This window comes from Dipodomys merriami, unplaced genomic scaffold (assembly GCF_024711535.1).
Source record: "Dipodomys merriami isolate MVZ:Mamm:240054 unplaced genomic scaffold, mDipMer1.0.p SCAF_15, whole genome shotgun sequence".
Classification (NCBI taxonomy): domain Eukaryota; kingdom Metazoa; phylum Chordata; class Mammalia; order Rodentia; family Heteromyidae; genus Dipodomys; species Dipodomys merriami.
In genome coordinates, this window is record NW_027202826.1 from 21,825,158 (window position 1) to 21,842,948 (window position 17,791).

The following is a 17,791-nucleotide window of genomic DNA, read 5'->3' on the forward strand; positions in this document are numbered from 1 at the left end:
TCTACCACTGAGCCACTTTCCCAGCCCCTCTTTTGGTCTTTCTAGTTAAAAGTCTTGTAACAAAGCTGAATCCATCCTTTATTTATTATTTTTTTGTGTGTGGGGCTTGAACTCTGGGCCTGGGCACTGTCCCTCAGCTCTTCAGCTCAAGGCTAGGTCTAGTACTCTCTACCACTTGAGCCACAGCACCACATCTGGTTTTCTGATGATTTATTTGAGATAAGAGTCTCACAGACTCCTGACTGGGCCGGCTTTGAACTGCAATCCTCAGATCTCAGCCTTCTAAGTAGCTAGGATTACAGGTGTGAGATACTGGCACCCAGCTATCCTTTCCTTTTTGAGTGTACTTTTTCCTGTGTTCTATTCTTCCTCTTAAAACTGTTTCTTTTTTTCTTGTTTTAAGAGTCCAGCAGTAATAGCTCCTCATTTCCCTTGTCACAAACCTAGGAGTCATTCTCAGTTCTTTCTTTCTCCTTCACTCATTAACCATTCTTCCTTCAAAATATTTCTTAAATTTTCATCATTTCTTTTCTAACTTGCATGTGGTCATCACTTGTCCAGGCTTAATACTCTCAGGAGACTTGGTCAGATTTCCCACCTCTTCCTTCCTCCCTTGGTTCCACCCACTACATTCCAGAAGACTGTAATTCCCAATGTGTTTTCACACACTTAACATGTAGCTCTACTTAGGAGTTATCTGGTGAGTTACAATGGTCCATTTACATTACTGTCCTTTTATATTGCCGCTTTCTACCCTGAGATTCCTGCGAATAGTGACTGGATCATATTCATCTCTGTGACCTCGGATACTTGTCCACACAGTTCCTAGCCAGTGTTACAAATTAGAATTAACAGATTTATCATTGAAATATATTTCACAAAAACTGGTGAGATTCTTTTTTTTGTATTTCTACAAAAAGTTAGCAATATCAGCTCTACCACTTGAGCCACAGCTCCACTTCCAGTTTTTCTGGTGTTTAATTGGAGATAAGAGTCTCATGGACTTTCCTTCCCGGACTGGCTTTGAACCGCAATCCTCAGATCACAGCCTCCTTAGTAGCTAGGATTACAGGTGTGAGCCACTGACGCCCAGCTAACATTAATTTTCTTTTTACTTATTCTGGTCTTTTCTCTATCATATTCATATTTTGAAGTTTGTTAACTTGAAGCAATTGTGAAAAATCCACCTTCCTCCAGAGGGAAGTAAGTAAGATAGGATAAATAACCTTCATCTACTGAGGATCAGTAGTTTGGCTGGGATTCTGCTATAGTGTTATTTATTTCTCATAATAGTCATATCATGTACAATTGCTATTTATATTTTACTGATAAGAGAGTAAATATTCAGAACATTTGGTAAATTGAATAGGTCAGATGGTCAATGACTGCCAGAATGAGACGTGAAATACCAAACCCATGTTCCTTTCTTAATATTATTATGTTTCATCCACTGGCAGCACACATTTCTGTAAGAAAATCTTCATTCATTCTTTCAATCATAATCTGTTTTTTCTTCTCTTTGGTATTATTCTCAAATTTTACTGGCTGGCTTCCTTGCCTATATGGAGGAAATTGAAAATAGCAAATGGGACAATACCGAAGCCCAGAGTTTAAGCCCATGACTGACAAAAAAAAAAAAACATAGAGAATGTTAGAATAAATTTGAAAACATTAAGAATCTTCTTGCCTATAGCCCCTGAATGAGTGATAACAAAGAGCTATTTAAAAAGCAAAATAAATATGCTTGTTCTAATAAAAATTAAAATGCATGGCTCTATAACTTGTAAGGGTTTTGTTATATTACTATTTTACATAATTGATATTCATATATATGGCTTAAAGTTATTAGGGAAAGATTAGATTAGATTCAGTTTTCTTGAAAGGGCTAAGAATTATGTAGCTGACAAGAAATTTCAAAACTGTAAAAGGATAGTTTGGTTGTTCATAATAGAAAAAAAAAAAGGAAACATCCCAAATTATATCCACAAGAGAATGGACAAGTTTTTCTACAAAGTTGAGATCAAGTTAGAAATCTCATAGGAAAACTATGAAGATTTAGGAAGTTTTATGTATTTCTTCACCATCTTTACATTGTGATTTCATTATTTCACCATAATTAATAGCCATTGCAAATTGACATTGATGACTAAAAAGAAATATTGTTCATTTCTCTTTGCTCCCCATTGCTCAAACTAATCTCTAAGACACATTTTTCAAAATATCCTGGAACATTTTTTTGAGCAATATTTTTTTCTTACACAGTGATTTTTAATGACCTATAGTTTGGGAAGGGAATAGATAATTGGATTCAGCAGTTGGATTTTGTTTGGTTTGGGGTTTTGGTGGGGGGGGGGTGTTGCTTTTTTTGTTTTCGTTTTTAACAGTATAATCTGATGCCTTGAATCATTGTCCTCTTTATATGCAAAATGCTTTACTTTTCCTGGAAACTAATCTACTTAAAAGCTAATACTCAAATTAAACAATGTGTTCTTTTCAGTGCTGAATAAAAATGGGTCAAGAAGGGATTAAATGACTGGCATTGCTCTAAAGTGAAGTAGTGAGTTTTGTTTCTTTAGGCTCCTCCCTGTTATGTGAGAATTCGTGAATTATTAGTTAGTTTAGACCTGTCCTTATGCTTCCTTTTCCTTGCCTCCCAGTATATAAGCCCCAATTGTTCACAGATGTATGAAACATTATTTTCTTAGAGTTTTTCCCACCACATCTATTAGAAATTTTTGATTATCAGTCAGCATTGAGTCCAGTTTGATTTCTCTGATGTTTAATGTTGAATGCATCAGCTTCACTGCACCACTTTCTGCCTGTGTTCTTTCTTCACTCACCTTTCCTTTTCCTTAGTGTCTAGGGATCATCAGCACTATGACCTCAATAGCTTTCCTGTTAATCTCCACATTAACGTGTTTGAGTCAATAAATACATTGAAAATCTACTAGGGACAAGAAAAGGTAGAGTCAGAATAGAGCAGGATGAGGTACAAAAGTTTATAGTCTCATTGAAAACCCCTTAAAATAAGACCAGCTTGACAACTTCAGTACAAATATAATGGCCTCCCCATACATGGAAATAACTGTGAGGACAGTGTCAATTCAATGGAAGGTGAACACATGATTTATATTTGGCCAGCTAAACATGCTCATGTTCATTATTTTTCTTACATTCAACTTACATATTATGAGATGCATGCACCTCCAATTTTATTGTCTATAAAATAACTAGATTTGACTAGAAGAGTTTTAAAGGTTCTTCTGCTCAAGTTGGTCTTGTACCATGATACCCTGGATCTCAGCCTCCTGAATAGCTAGGATTTCAGGGGGTGAGCCACAGGCACACTGCCTATTTTCCCTACCCTTTATAAAAAGGCTTCTGTTCAATATTCAAGTCCACCAGTGACTTCTGTCTACTGAGTCTACTAGACAGGTCTTAGTCTTTATTTCATTTGGTGTATCAACTGCATTTGACAAAATTGGTAATTTTCTTTCTTGATTATTATTTGGTTTACCTCTGAGAAATGAATAGAATGACTCCTTATCAGTCATTTTTCTGTTTCTTCTTAAGCTTCTAAGTCTCTTAAATTTGAAAAATCTCAGGTATTAATCTTTTAATGTATACTACAACTCAGAATATGGCAGTTTGCTTAGCCTCCAAACTGGAATCTGCATGAATCTTTTCTTTGTTAAGTACTTACATCTAATCCTTTAGCAAATTGTATCAGCTGTATTTTCAAAATACATGTTTTATCAAATCATTCCTTATTCTGTCCATTGTGGTATATTTAGTATAAGCAACTATTCTATCTGGAATTGATCGGAGTATCTTAATTAGACAACTGCTTCTACTCTTGCTTGCCTACAGAAATCTTTTTAAATTGTACATCACATAATGTCTCCCAAATCTATCTAATTTAAAGTAAAATCCATCTGAGCACTGATGGCTTATGCCTGTAATCCTAACTACTCAGGAGGCTAAAACCATGGTTTGAAGCCAGCCTGGGCAGGAAAGTCTGTGAAACTGATCTCCAGTTAATCACCAAAAGGCTGTCAGTAGAGATGTGGTTTAAGTGGTGGACTGCTATCCTAGAACAAATAAAAAGCTCAGGGACAATGCCCAGGCCTTGAGTTCAAGCCCTAGCCCTTCCCCCCCCCCCCCAAAGAAAAAGTAACATTGAACAATTCTACACAGATTAAAAAGCTTTGCATAATCTCACCCCTGGATACTTGGTTGTCTTCTCTTCTACTGATTCTCTACTCCCTAAACATTCTCCTTCCTTTTGTCAGGAAAACCTTTCACAGATAATACATGCAACTTTCCTCCTCACTTCTTTTATAGCTCTAACATTACCTTATCAGATAGGCTCTTTCAGATCATCTTATATGAAAGAAATCTCCACTTCCTTCCTCTTGGTCCCTCTCTAATTTTTCTTCTTGATAAAGTATATGTATATTGGTATTGTGTATATCATCTGTCCACTCCTACTGGAATATATACTCTGTGGCAGCAGCCACTACTATATAACCAGTCCATACAACCATGCCCAGCCTAATAAATTTTGGTTGAATTAGTTGTTGAATTCCTTTTACTCTTTTATTAATGGTGGAAAGAAAAGAGGTTTTTCATCCATTTCCTATGAAAGCCTTACTTTTTTTTTTTTTTTGTCTTTTCTTTTTTGGTACTGGGGATTGAACCCAGGACATTGCACTTGCTAGGCAAGCGCTTTTGCCACTGAGCTACATCCCAGCCCTGAAAGCCTTACTTTTATAGCTGTTCTTTTTTCTTCTTTTTTTATTTTATTTTATTTTTTTTTTTTTTTTGGTCTGGTCATAGGGCCTGAACTCTGGGCCTGGGCGCTGTCCCTCAGCATTTCAGCTCAAGGCTAGCACACTACCACTTGAGCCATAGCACCACTTCCGGCTTTTTTTTTTTTTTTTTTTTTTTTTTTTTGCTTATGTGGTGCTGAGGAGTTGAACCCAGGGCCTCATGCATGCAAGGCAAGAGCTCTACCACTGAGCCACCTTCTAGCCCCGTGTTCTTTTTTCTTCTTGAACAGTATTTACAGCAAAGAAATAGTGTTATATAAATCAATTATATAATATATAAATGCTTATATAAATCAACTGGTTATTTATAATTTCTCGTTTTCTTATAATCCAGTATGTTATTCTCAGTATTTGGATCTGATTCCTTAAAAGGCAACAGAAATTCTACTATGCTACCCTAATGTTATTCCTTTTTTCTATAAATAAAAGCACAAAGTCTTTTTCTAAATCATCCATTTATGAATCTTAAAGCCATCAGTACAATCATGTTTATTTTACTGACCTACATAATCCTCTATGAAGTCTACTTGTTTTATATTGACTAGCAAAGGGATAAAGTTCTGACTTTTTTTGTAACTTGAAAGTAAAATCAAATTGAATGTTTATAAGATTAAACTGATAAAAGTTGATGGAAACATCTTGACTAACCACCATCTTCCTGGTGTTTTATATTCTGTTTATTTGGTTTCTCTGTGTATCACATATGTGGGATTTAAGTAATGGGAGGAAATACAGAGGACTTCAAATCTGGTTTTAGCAGGGCTTAGAAGTCTCTAGGGTATGATTCCCAGTTTTAAAGGCTGAGGAAATTCCTATGCCTGCTCTTGGGTATGCCGACATGTGGGTGTTACTCATAAATACTCAGATATTTCCATTTCTCTGTTCCTAGTTTCATATGATAGACTTTTAGGGACTACTGTGTTTATATTGTATTTTTCTTTGAATGTCCAGAAATATTAAATACAAAGCATTTTCCTCAAGTGCTCATTAAGCATATAAGCATTTTTGAATGTAAATAAAAAACTATGTTGACTTTGGTAAAACTACTTATGATTTTGTTTTCAGAATTTATTTATTTATTTATTTTTGGTCATGGGGCTTGAACTCTGGGCCTGAGTGCTGACCCTCAGCTCTTCAGCTCAAGGCTAGTGCTCTACCACTTGAGATACAGTGCCACTTCCAGTTTTCTGGTGGTTTATTGGAGAGAAGAGTTTCATGGACTTTTGTGCCCGGGCTGGCTTTGAACTGTGATCCTCAGATCTCAGCCTCCTGAGTAGCTAGGGTTACAGGCGTAAGCCCCCAGCTCCTGGCTTTGTTTTCAGAATATTTTAAAGTTTCACATTAAATATGACATGGCATTTTCTTTCTTAATATAGGAAAATACTAAATATTAAGGAGAACTACATATGCATTTTAAATGTAGCTCTTATAGCTCACAATTTCAAAGAACAATAGTTTTGGTATCTTATCCTTTTGAGTTTCTGAAAATTCTTTTTGATGACATTCAGAATGTACAAGGTATTCTTTAACTAATAACTAGCAAGAATGCTATGATTACTTCAGTTATATGTTTGGTTAGCTGTTAAGTTGGTTTATGTATTTGTGTTTGTGTGTACTCACAGGTAATAGTTTTTAATAAGCTGACCCATTTGACCATTGCTTTTGTGCTTAAAAGTAAAAGCACAGGAGTAGTATTTTTGAGCTGTGGTTGTTGCCAGAAGTACTTGCTCTTGGTATACAATGATCACGAAGCAAATCTTGAATAATCTCTCTCTCTCTCTCTTTTTTTTTTTTTTGGTCGGTCATGGGGCTTGAACTCTGGGCTTGGGAGCTGTCCCTCAGCTCTTCAGCTCAAGGCGAGCACTCTACCACTTGAGCTACAACGCCACTTCTGGTTTTCTAATGGTTTATTGTAGATAAGAGTCTCATGGACTTTCCTGCCTGGGCTGGCTTTGAACCAGGATCCTCGGATCTCAGCCTCCTGAGTAGCTAGGATTACAGGCGGATCTCAGCCTCCTGAGTAGCTAGGATTACAGGCGTGAGCCACCAGCGCCCAGCAATAATCTCTTTTTATGAAACTAACTAAACTATTTGTAGACATATGGTTCAACTCCAATACTCCTCCCCCATACCTTTACTTGGGTTACTCAAAGTTTTTTTCTGTTTACTTACCCTTGCTATAAGGTGCCCAACATTCTTTACAGTTGGACACAACTGTAAAATTGAAGTTTTTGGAATGTTAATTCTTAGGTACGATAACCATGCTAGCTATTATTATAGTATAAGTGCTGTTTTGTATATAAATACTACTTAATGGTGATAATCTTTACAAGACCAATATTAGGACACTACTGTATTTTGTAAGTACTGTAAAACTTAGTTCCTTTATTCACAAGTCTGGTGGGAAGCTTGCCTGTTCACTATATACCATCAGTGTGTAAAAAATTTGACTTCTTAAAAATATATTTCAAGAATAGGCATCTTAAAAAGATTAGGAAGTTGAGTCAGCTGAAAAAGGTCAACTCAGAATCAAGGAGAACAGACATAAATACCACCTGTCAAAGGGAATATTATAATCAATACAACATTAATATTATCAAATAATATGAAGCCATGTCACTAGAGACATTCAGTTTTCATTTTTGAAACAACATGAAAGATGAAAACCTATGGAAAAGATCATAGTGAAAATTAGAATCCTATGCACAAAAGAGGATTTTCTTTTTTTAGTCACTTGACTTAACCTACTTACTGTGAAATACACCAAATTGGAAGGTAACCAGGATTTATTTGAGTGACCTCAAAGTTAATGAAACTATTAAAATACCTTCCTAATTGTTAACTTAAGACTGAAAAAGAAGAAACTTTTCTAGAGTTAAATTTGTAGTTGTAAAAGCATTTCAGTGTGGTCTTGTGGTAACTTGGAAGATACTGTGGATTTTTTAACCAAAATACCAGAGGAAAGTTATGTTTATTTTGTGTGGTATAAGTCATATTTGAGTGAAATGAAAATATATGTATTCAATTAACTCTGGGTTCTGATAATCTAAGGTCAAAAATTCTTTATTCATCTTAGAGAAAATATAGCAGAAATACAAAGATCTTAAATTTTCTACCATTCAGTCTTTCATAAACAATGCAGACACTTTGACTTGGTAAATAATGTGATTATACTTTCTTTAACTTTTGTCCCACAATCTAGCATCTTGCCTAAGCATTTTAGCTATCAGCTCAAAATTTCAAAATATGCTGTAGAGTTGGATATGGAAGGATGAGAAGTGCATACTATACTGTTTTTAGTCAGTATCTTCAGTACTGCAACTTAAAGATCATCCCAATCTATTTTCATTTCTTTCCTTTGGGATTATCTGATTCTCAGCAGATTCATTGCAAAACCTACCCATGTTACTTTACTTTTTTTTTTTCTTTGTCAGTTGTAGGGCCTGAACTCTGGGCCTGGGTGCTGTTCCTCAGCTCTTCAGCTCAAGGCTAGCGCTCTACCACTTGAGCCTCAGCGCCACTTCCGGCTTTTTCTTTTTTGCTTATGTGGTACTGAAGAATCCAACCCAGGGCCTCAGGCATGCAAGGCAAGCGCTCTACCACTGAGCCACCTTCCCAGCCCCTCTTTGAACTTTTATTTAGAGGAAAACTGAAATAACATACTTCTTGTGACTGATTCTGGAATAAGTAAAATTTTTCCCTAATTTTTATTACTCAAGAAACTACTGTCCCTACTGGAAAGCATCTCATTTCCCTGAACTCTGCCTGTATAAATCACAGGAACTGTAATTTGCCATTACAAAGTCATCTGGTTAAGAAGTCACAGATCATGTTGGATAGGACTGAACCTGAGTTAGAAATCATTCATTGGAATCCCAGCTTTACCATTTTTCATCTGCTTTTCTTTGAGCAAGTGCTAAACTGGAGCATCCAGTTCAGTGTTCATTGTCCTCACTGGAAAAATGAGGACAATCCACACTTGACACATTGTTGGAGTATTGAGGTTAGGTGATAAGATGTATCAAATATGTAAATGCTCAATAGATTGTAAACCATCATTTAAGTATAAAGTATTATAAATAATTTTTGAAGCTTTAATAAGGATATATTGATTTTTATAGTTAAAATTACAGTTGTTAAAATTACTTTATATTGTTCAGTATGTCCAATTAAATACATGTCATATGTTCAAGTATATATAAACAATGGTGTACGTTCATTAAGGATAGAGATCAAACATTATATGTCATTATGTCCCCAAAGTTTCCTAGAACAGGTCAAGTTGGTCAGCTGATTTATTTGTTGACTGATTGACAGATATTTACAAAGTCATTATTAGAAAGCATAAGTAGATGACTTTTAACATTATACATTTCCATTGAATTCTATATTTTCAGTTTATAATTATTGAATGTTTCAGGAATAGCCCTTCTTTATCCATTTTCAGGGAGACAGAAGCTATTTCTTTTTTTTAATATATATTTTGTATTGTAAAGATACTGTACAAGGGGTTACAGCAAGGTAATGAGTCCATTTCCTATTTATTTTTCCCCTACCACCTCCCCAACTCCTCCCTCCCCTCTCCCACCCTTCTTCGCCCACAAAATTGTAAAATTTGTTTTCAACATACTGTCTTGTACATGTCATTGTTACAGCGGGTCATCCTGTATCCTTATTTCAGCATTTTGTTATAGATAGAAACAATTTCAACTAATGCTTTTTCTGGGGGAGTTATAATGAATTATGCCCAGGTATCATTTTATAATTATAAGCATTGTAGTATAGGCATTGTAGTAAAAATATCATTTTGTTTGATAAAGTTTGAAAAATAGTGTTTTCTCTAGTCATTAAAAATATTATTATTACAGGTCTAGGAAGGTGGCTCAGTGGTAGAGTGGTTGCCTTGCATGCTTGTCTTGCATGCATGAAGCCCTGGGTTCATTCCTCAGCACCACATAAGCAGAAAAAGCCAGAAGTGGAGCTGTGGCTCAAGTGGTAGAGTGCTAGCTTTGAGCTGAAGAGCTAAGGGACAGCGCCCAGGCCCAGAGTACAGGCCCCAGGACCGACAAAAAAAAAAAAAGTATTATTATTACAAAGTACTACATTTCTAAGTACAGCCTGGAGTAAGGGCAGGTGGTGGGGTTCTGTGGTTCTAAAAGGCAAGGAAATAAGCTGAAACAAAGAGAAACAATTATAGAAAGCCATTGACTTGTGATGATATGTTCAAGGAACTGTCACTTATTTTGAGCAGCTGAAACATTGAGGATGTAATGCAGCAGGCAGAAGCCAAATTAATTAATTAGTTAATCGGGGCTCAAGTCACCAAAGACTTTATTTTCTTGCCAAGATTTTCCGTCTCCATAAGGAAGAGAGAAGCAGTTAAAGGTGTTTAAGCCAGTGAGAGGTATTTTAGTGGGTACCATTGAAAAAGTCTGTAGTAGTATGTCAGTTAAAGCATACTCAAGATTAGCTATTGCACGGAGACAGTGTTTGTGATTATAGCGCTTGAGGAGAATACTGAGGGCATATGATCCTAGATAGGAGAAATCAGAAATTCCAACAAGAATTCTAAGAGATTTCATGATGTATTTTGAACTAAGTTTCAAAATAACTTAGTCAATTTAATTCTATTTTTCCTAATTGAATAATTTAATGACAGCATCAATTAAGGCTGAGTGCTCCAGAGAATTTTATGAATAAGCTTATCTGAAGACATGCATTACCTAGAATGAAAATGATTCAGACTAGCTTTTTTTTTTTTTAATTTTTTGTCAGTCTCGTGGGGCTTTAACTCGGGGCTTGGGCACTGTCCCTCAGCTCTTTTGTCGAAGGCTAGCACTCTACCATTTTGAGCCACAGTTCTACTTCCAGTTTTTGAGTGGTTAATTGGAGATAAGAGTCTCATGGCTGCTTCTGCCTGGACTGGCTTCAAAACATGATCCTCAGAGCTGAGCCTTCTGAGTAGCTAGGATTATAGGCGTGAGCTACAACCACCCAGCTTGGGCTAGCATTTATAAAATAATGTTTTTGGTAGGTAATAATATAATGATATTATCAATTCAGACAGAACTAGTCTCAAAGGACTGCTGAGCCCTTGACATTAAATATTAAAGCAAGACTACATTTCTTTGGATGTAAAGAAGCAAAATAATAAGCATCACCTTTTCCCATCTTGACCTGCTTATATTTACAGGTCTGTTTGAAATTTTACTACCTCCTCATATCTTCCCTTCCAAACACAAATGGGTTAATTGTAGTTTTCCCTTAAATAAGCTAGACTGTTCTTGGCATGTCTTCCCTGACCTATTATATCTGATAAATTTCTGTTATTCTTGAAATAGTCAACTGAAAGGTTCCAAGTCTCTGAAGTTCTTCTCTAATGTGTCAAGCAGTTAATCCTTCATCTTCAGCATGAGTACTTTTTTTTGCCCAGAGTTAATACACATACATTTTCATAGATACCCTGGAGGCTCCTTTAGGACAGAGATTGTGTTTTTCTTCATTTGAAGGAAATGGACTACTTGACAAGAGAGGAGGTGCCTTAGCACCTACTCTTTTCTAAGGAGGAAATCGTAGATCCCCTGTGATGGAACCTGGGCATCACCGTTAATTACCCTGTTACAACCCAATAAAAGATTGTTCATCAACTTTCCTTTCTTACTGCTATCAAGCCTTTTTTTAAACATTAAAATTTATAGTTGTCTGTCACCTTCTCTTTCACCTGTTAAAGGTCCTAATTAATAGTACCCTGTCTGTACAATTTTCTTTTTGAGAAATTTGCTTTTGCAAATCTTTTGATTTTATAAAATTTTCAAACAAAAAATGTTTTGTAAATCTCTAAACCATTAGTTTTAGTTTTTTTTCTGTTTCCATATTTAATGTTCACGAAATCATAGAACACTCACGCTCCAACTCAAAAAATGTCTTGGAAACAGAACAGGGAGAGAATCTTTAGTAAAGAACTTTAATAAAGGGGTGTGTGTGTGTGTGTGTGTGTGTGTGTGTGTGTGTGTGTGTGTGTGTGTGTGTGTGTGTTCTTCTTTACAAGTTACAACAGGCAATGTATTTCATATGTAGGTTCAGGCTAAGAAACAAAAAATCTGCTTAATATAATCTTGGCTGCACATGTGCACATTTTTCATTCATGTTCTTTTGCAATTTTTGTTGCATTGAATCAACCCAAAATGCTGATGTCTTACCATGGCTTCCTTAGCTTAAAAATTGGATGCTTTAACCTGTACTTATCTTTTGTGGCAATGCAAACACTAATGTCAAAATAACCAAGTGCCTCCCAACTTGAAGACTACAGTTCAGAAATATGACATTATTTGTATTAAACATTCTTCTCTTGGTTTCTTTTCCCATTGCCTAAAGAAATAGCATTTTATTCAAGCTAAAAGTAGATTGCTTATAAATGATATTTCATATACAAGGATACTGAATAAAAATAGAAAGTAGAGTGATAATTTTGGAAGGGCTAATGACATTGATTCAGACACACTGTATTCACAAAGTGCTTCATTGAATGGCAACTCCTTTGTGCAATTACTTAAAGATAATAAAAATATTTTTAAAAGAAAGTAGGATATTTTTTAAAATTAGTACTATATTCCAAAATACTATTGTTTCCACCTTGTATGTATTTGAAATCCTGTTCTTGTTTCCAGGAGCCTCATAATATTTATAAACCTGGAATAGGAAGAGGAAATGCTTTATTATAGGCAGCTTTTCTTTAAAGCATCTGAGCTTCTAGATGCTGTATTTTTAGCTCAGTTTCTCTGAATATCATATGCAACTTAATATTCTCGACTTAAAACACAAATCTGAAAAGTACCTCTACCTTCAGTCTTCATTTCAGCATGCATTTTATATGCAAAGAAAGTCTTAGCAAAAAAAAAATCTTCATCAGCATTTGTTTCTGAGAGACCTAAGGGTATAGATAATTCTAAATTTCTAATAGAAATATCATAGGATTTGCTATTGTATATTTCATTGAATAAACTTCCATGCTGCAAGAGTAATTATTTGCCTAGGAACTGTTAAGACATCCACAATCGGCAAAGGCAGAAATGTCCCTACTCATTGAATTCCTCATCTTAGTTCCACTTAATAACATTTTTGCCTCCCTAAATGCCACAAAGTACCGGTAAGTGCAGTTTCATCTTATGCTGGTTTGTTTTTGCTTTTCTGTCTTTTGGCCTTACCTCTTCTTCCTTTTCCTTGTTTTTATTTTTCCTCCTGCAAATGAAAACTGGGTTGCTGTGAAAATACATATGGGATATATAAAGTTCATAGTGCAATCTAGGTGGAAGTTTCAAAGGTTTTCCACACACATGAACCCAGCCCTATCACCAAAGTTTCATATGGTAGAGGTTCCATTCCAAGGGTACTGTTACTTATTGGGAGGTGGTCTTGAGCCTGGAAGAGGTAGGAAGAGTTCCAGTGGGAGATCATTTGTTCATCCGAATACTGTTCCAGGAAGGAATACTGATCTTTTGAGTAAGTTCTCAAGAGGAGAAGGTATTACCAAAGCCTGATCCTCCTGGTCCCTGTGTTTCTCTTGAGCTTGCCTTGCCATGTGATTTTCTTTCTCCTGCATTTCTCAGCCCTTACAACAGCTACTATGTTCATTGGACTTTAGGCTTCTAAAACTGTGCAATAAATAGATCCCTTTTGTTTGTAAGTAACCCCCCTTTAGTTGTCCTGCCACTGCAACAAAAACTGGCTAAGTACATAAGTATTTACTGTAGATTTACTGTAGAATATTTTAAATTATGTTATGTTTTAAAATCGTCAATAAAATCTCTTAGGAGTAAATATCTACGAAGGATGGGATTACAGGATCTTTCACATTCCTTGTTTAAGTTTATTACAATTATATTAGAAGAGAAAAACAACATCAAATCCTCCTTGCCTTTACCTCCTGAGTACTGGAATTACAGGCATGTACCACTCACTATACCTGGCTAAAATTATTCTTCTAAAAGCTTTATCTTCATGAATGAAGATGGACTGTTATTGACTTACAATTCTACATATTGAAATTTGTATTAGACCATGCTTAAGTAATTGAAAAGTTTTAAAGATTCACTTGTGTGATGATGATCACATCATTACAATAGTGCATTGATTTTGTAAATTGTGGTAAATAAATCATTGATGGAATACTGTAGAAAAAAATGCACTGACTTTAAAAAAAAAAGGTACTTAAATATGACCATATAAAATGATGCCACTCTAAATGAACTCCAAAATACTGGAAACAAGAGGGACTTTTGGGGTTTTTATTTTGTTTTTTGTTTTTGTTTTTTAATGTACTGTGTGAAGTTACTTCTTTTTTCCTTCTTTTTTTTGGTTCAGTTTCTGTTTTCCTTTGGTTTATCCCTTGCTCACTGTTTTTTATTTTGGTACCCTGTGTCTTGTATATATGTTTATCTGATTTGGGGAAGGGGAATAACAAAACGATGAGATAAAGGACAAAGGGTGTACCGAGGCAACAGCAGTACTTACAAGACACTATATTGGCCATGAGTCCATATACAACTTGGTGGGGAGGGGAACAGAGAGGAGGAAGAAAGTGGTAGAAAACAAGGGAGAGGGTAACAATGTTCAATAAGTAATATACTTATTGCCTTACTTATGTAACTGTAGCTCCTCTGTACATTACCCTTACAACAAAATAAAATAAAATTTCTCACCCCCCCCAACCCAAGAAAAAGGTACTTAAAACATATTTTTATTCTGGCCTGGAAATTAAACTTATGAATATAACATATACATATTTATCTATACACGTATATTTATATACATATATGTGTGTATGTTACTTCTGAGTTAGGAAATTATACTTTTCTGTTTTGCCTAAGAAAAAATTCTTACCTAATTTACTGTTGTAAGAAAAAAAAAAAGAAAAAAGAACTTGCTATTTTTCTACTAGCATAGAGCAAGGAAAACTTGATATCTTTACATATTTTTTTTTTACCAAACTGTTCCTATAAAGAATGTTCTTGATGTGTAAAAACAAATAGTATCATTCATACTTCTGAAGATATTTTTGTGGGGGCCGCTAGTGGCTTTTGAAAGGAAGTTAAGATGTTTTCATGCTATTGAGCCCAAGGCATTTCATACTTGGAAAAAGCCTATCTTTAATCTCTAATTACATTTAAATTTCTATGTCTGACTCATACAGAAAGGAAGCTTCAAAGCAGAAAAAAGCAAAATCCTCAAATAAGCATTGATATAATTCAGATAGTGTGACATCTATATGCCAACATTCCTGCATGTCCTACAGGAGAATTCAGTATCAAAGATGCGCCAGTTAAATAGTAAAAATGTTATTTATTATGGTTCTTTTTTTATTAATAAGTTTTTTATTGTGAAAATACGGTACAGAGGGGTTACAATTACATGAGCAAGGTAATGAGTACATTTCTTATCAAGCATTGTAGCCTCCTCCTTTGTTCTTTCTATAAGTATATTTTTTCATTTATTTTAATTTAACTGTCAAGGTGATGTAACGAGGGGTTACAGTTACATACATAAGGTAGTGATTACATTTCTTGTCTAACTTGTTACCCCTCCCTAATTTTTCTCCCTCTTTCCTTCCCCCTCTATAAGTATATTTAAGTGATTTGTAGACAGTCTTCTTAATAGATCTCTAAGAGTTATGGATAAAGAGGCCAGATGATTACTGAGACACTTTTTCATCCAGCCAAAATTTCTCAAATACTTTGACTCTGAACTTTATGTTTTTAGTTATAGCTTCCACTCTTTAGAAAACATTTTTTTAAGAAAAACAAGATAGCAATGACAGTAAAAATCAGAAGAAATATGGTTAATCTGTGGGCTCCTGTCCTCTAGTTTTCTGATAGACTATTACATGAAACTTGTAATTTATTCTTTTATGTGTATCCACATAAGTATACATTTACCTATTCTCCTTTATCCTTGTGGTATAGTCTAACTGTATATACTTAGTGTCTCACAATATTTAATGTTCTCTTAATCTCTTGTCTTTTGCAGGCAAAATGTCTAGTGATCGAGCTTTGAGGAAACAGCAACAATTAAACAACCTTGTTTATGTGGTGATGAATCAAGCTAAACCTGGTGACAGAATTGTGGATTTCTGCAGTGGCGGGGTACTATATATCAACTTTTATCTTTTTTAGCTTTTCCACAACTAGATGACTTTTCTATATTACATTCAAGGTCATGTTTTTATTTGATAAGATTATTATCATGAAATGAGCAAAATCCATGGGGACTAAACTTAATTTGATTTTTTTGCTGACTTTTTTTCAGGGCCACGTTGGAATAGTTCTTGCTCATATGCTGCCGTCATGCCAGGTAAAGCTGAATAAAGGAAAAATTCTAGCTAAACAAGTTTCAGCTTCCCAAGTCTAGCCTACTCTTCCTTCTTGAGCTCCTAATCTTTTTTTTTTTTTTCGGTCGGTCGTGGGGCTTGAACTCTGGGCTTCGGCGCTGTCCCTGTGCTCTTCAGCTCAAGGCAAGCACTCTACCACTTGAGCCAAGCAACACTACCAGTATTCTAGTAGTTTACTGGAGATAAGAATCTCATGGACTTTCCTGCCCAGGCTGGCTTTGAACTGCAATCCTTAGATCTCAGCCTCCTGAGATCTAGGATTACAGACATGAGCCACTGGAGCCTGACTTTTGAGCTCCTAACCTTTTAACCACTTCAAACAATGAGGTACAGGCATTTTCTTTTTCCTTTGAAGTAACTTTTGAGATTTATAATCTTAAAGGGGGGAAAAGGGATGTAAAATAGGACCACAGTGCAGTTACCAATTTTTTAATATAAAGATACATATTTTACTATATAATATATGTCACATAAAGTATGTCTAAAACATGTAAATATATGCATATGTTTAATTTTTAGAAGAAATAACTATCCCATTACTAAATAAAATACTTTTCAACTAATTTTCAAGATAATTTTAAGTAGAAATGATAACTTCTAAAAGTTGGTGGGCATGATATTTTAGTATTCTTTTTTTGATCTACTGCATAAAAATTGGAATAATTTCTTAAATTTAATAAGCAAAACCAAGTCTGTCATATTGACTTATCAAAAAATTTTCTTTCCTTGCAATTCAAATCACTGTCTACATGGACATTTGCTGTTCCAAACTCTAAAAATGCAAATTAGTTCCATGCTATCATTCAATACTGTATCTTAAATGTTTTTCTATTGCTAGTAGTTTTACACATTATATTTGAGTAACTACACATTTAAAGTGAATATACTATAGTTTATTCAATCATTGCTATTGTTTGTCCTGTTTTTATTTTTCTGCCATCTTAAATCAGCTCTTCACAGTGATCATCTTTTTAAGTCTTTGGGGGGGATATCATCTCTCTCTTTTTTAATAAACTCGTGAATTGTCTAGATGGTATGCAGTAATTACAACAAATACGTTCTGAAATAAACTGGAAGAAAGATATGATAAACTGGTTTGGTTGGCATATGACAAAGTTCTTCTATGAAGACAAGCATGTGGATAAAATAATAAACAGGAATGATACCGATGAGAATGTCTTCATTCCACCCACAGTTACTACTCAAAGATTTTGTTGCGCTTTATCCACAAATCCACACTAGTCACTCTCTCTCTCTCTCTCTCTCTCTCTCCCTCCCTCTCTCTCTCTCTCTCTCTCCTCCCTCTCTCTCTCTCTCCCTCTCTTCTCCCTCCCCCTCTCGTCCCCCTCTCCCTCCCCTCTCCCTCCCCCTCTCTCATCCCCCTCGTCTCTCTCCTCTCTCTCTCCCTCTCTCTCTCTCCCTCCCTCTCCCTCCTCTCCCTCTCCCTCCCTCTCCCTCCCTCTCCTCTCCCTCTCTCTCTCTCTCTCTCCCTCCCTCCTCTCTCTCTCCCTCCTCTCCCACTCCCTCCCTCTCCCTCTCCCTCTCCCTCTCCTCCCTCTCCCTCCCTCTCCCTCTC

General features: G+C 35.5%; 1 protein-coding gene across 1 annotated transcript in view; it reads left to right on the forward strand.

Moving 5' to 3' along the window:
* Nucleotides 1–17,791, forward strand: part of Gstcd (glutathione S-transferase C-terminal domain containing) — a 75,893-nt gene that overhangs the window by 45,795 nt on the left and 12,307 nt on the right. The window contains exons 6-7 of the mRNA XM_070022396.1: nt 15,855–15,970; nt 16,134–16,178. Coding sequence (XP_069878497.1) covers nt 15,855–15,970; nt 16,134–16,178 — 161 coding nt within the window. The remainder of the gene's footprint in view (nt 1–15,854; nt 15,971–16,133; nt 16,179–17,791) is intronic.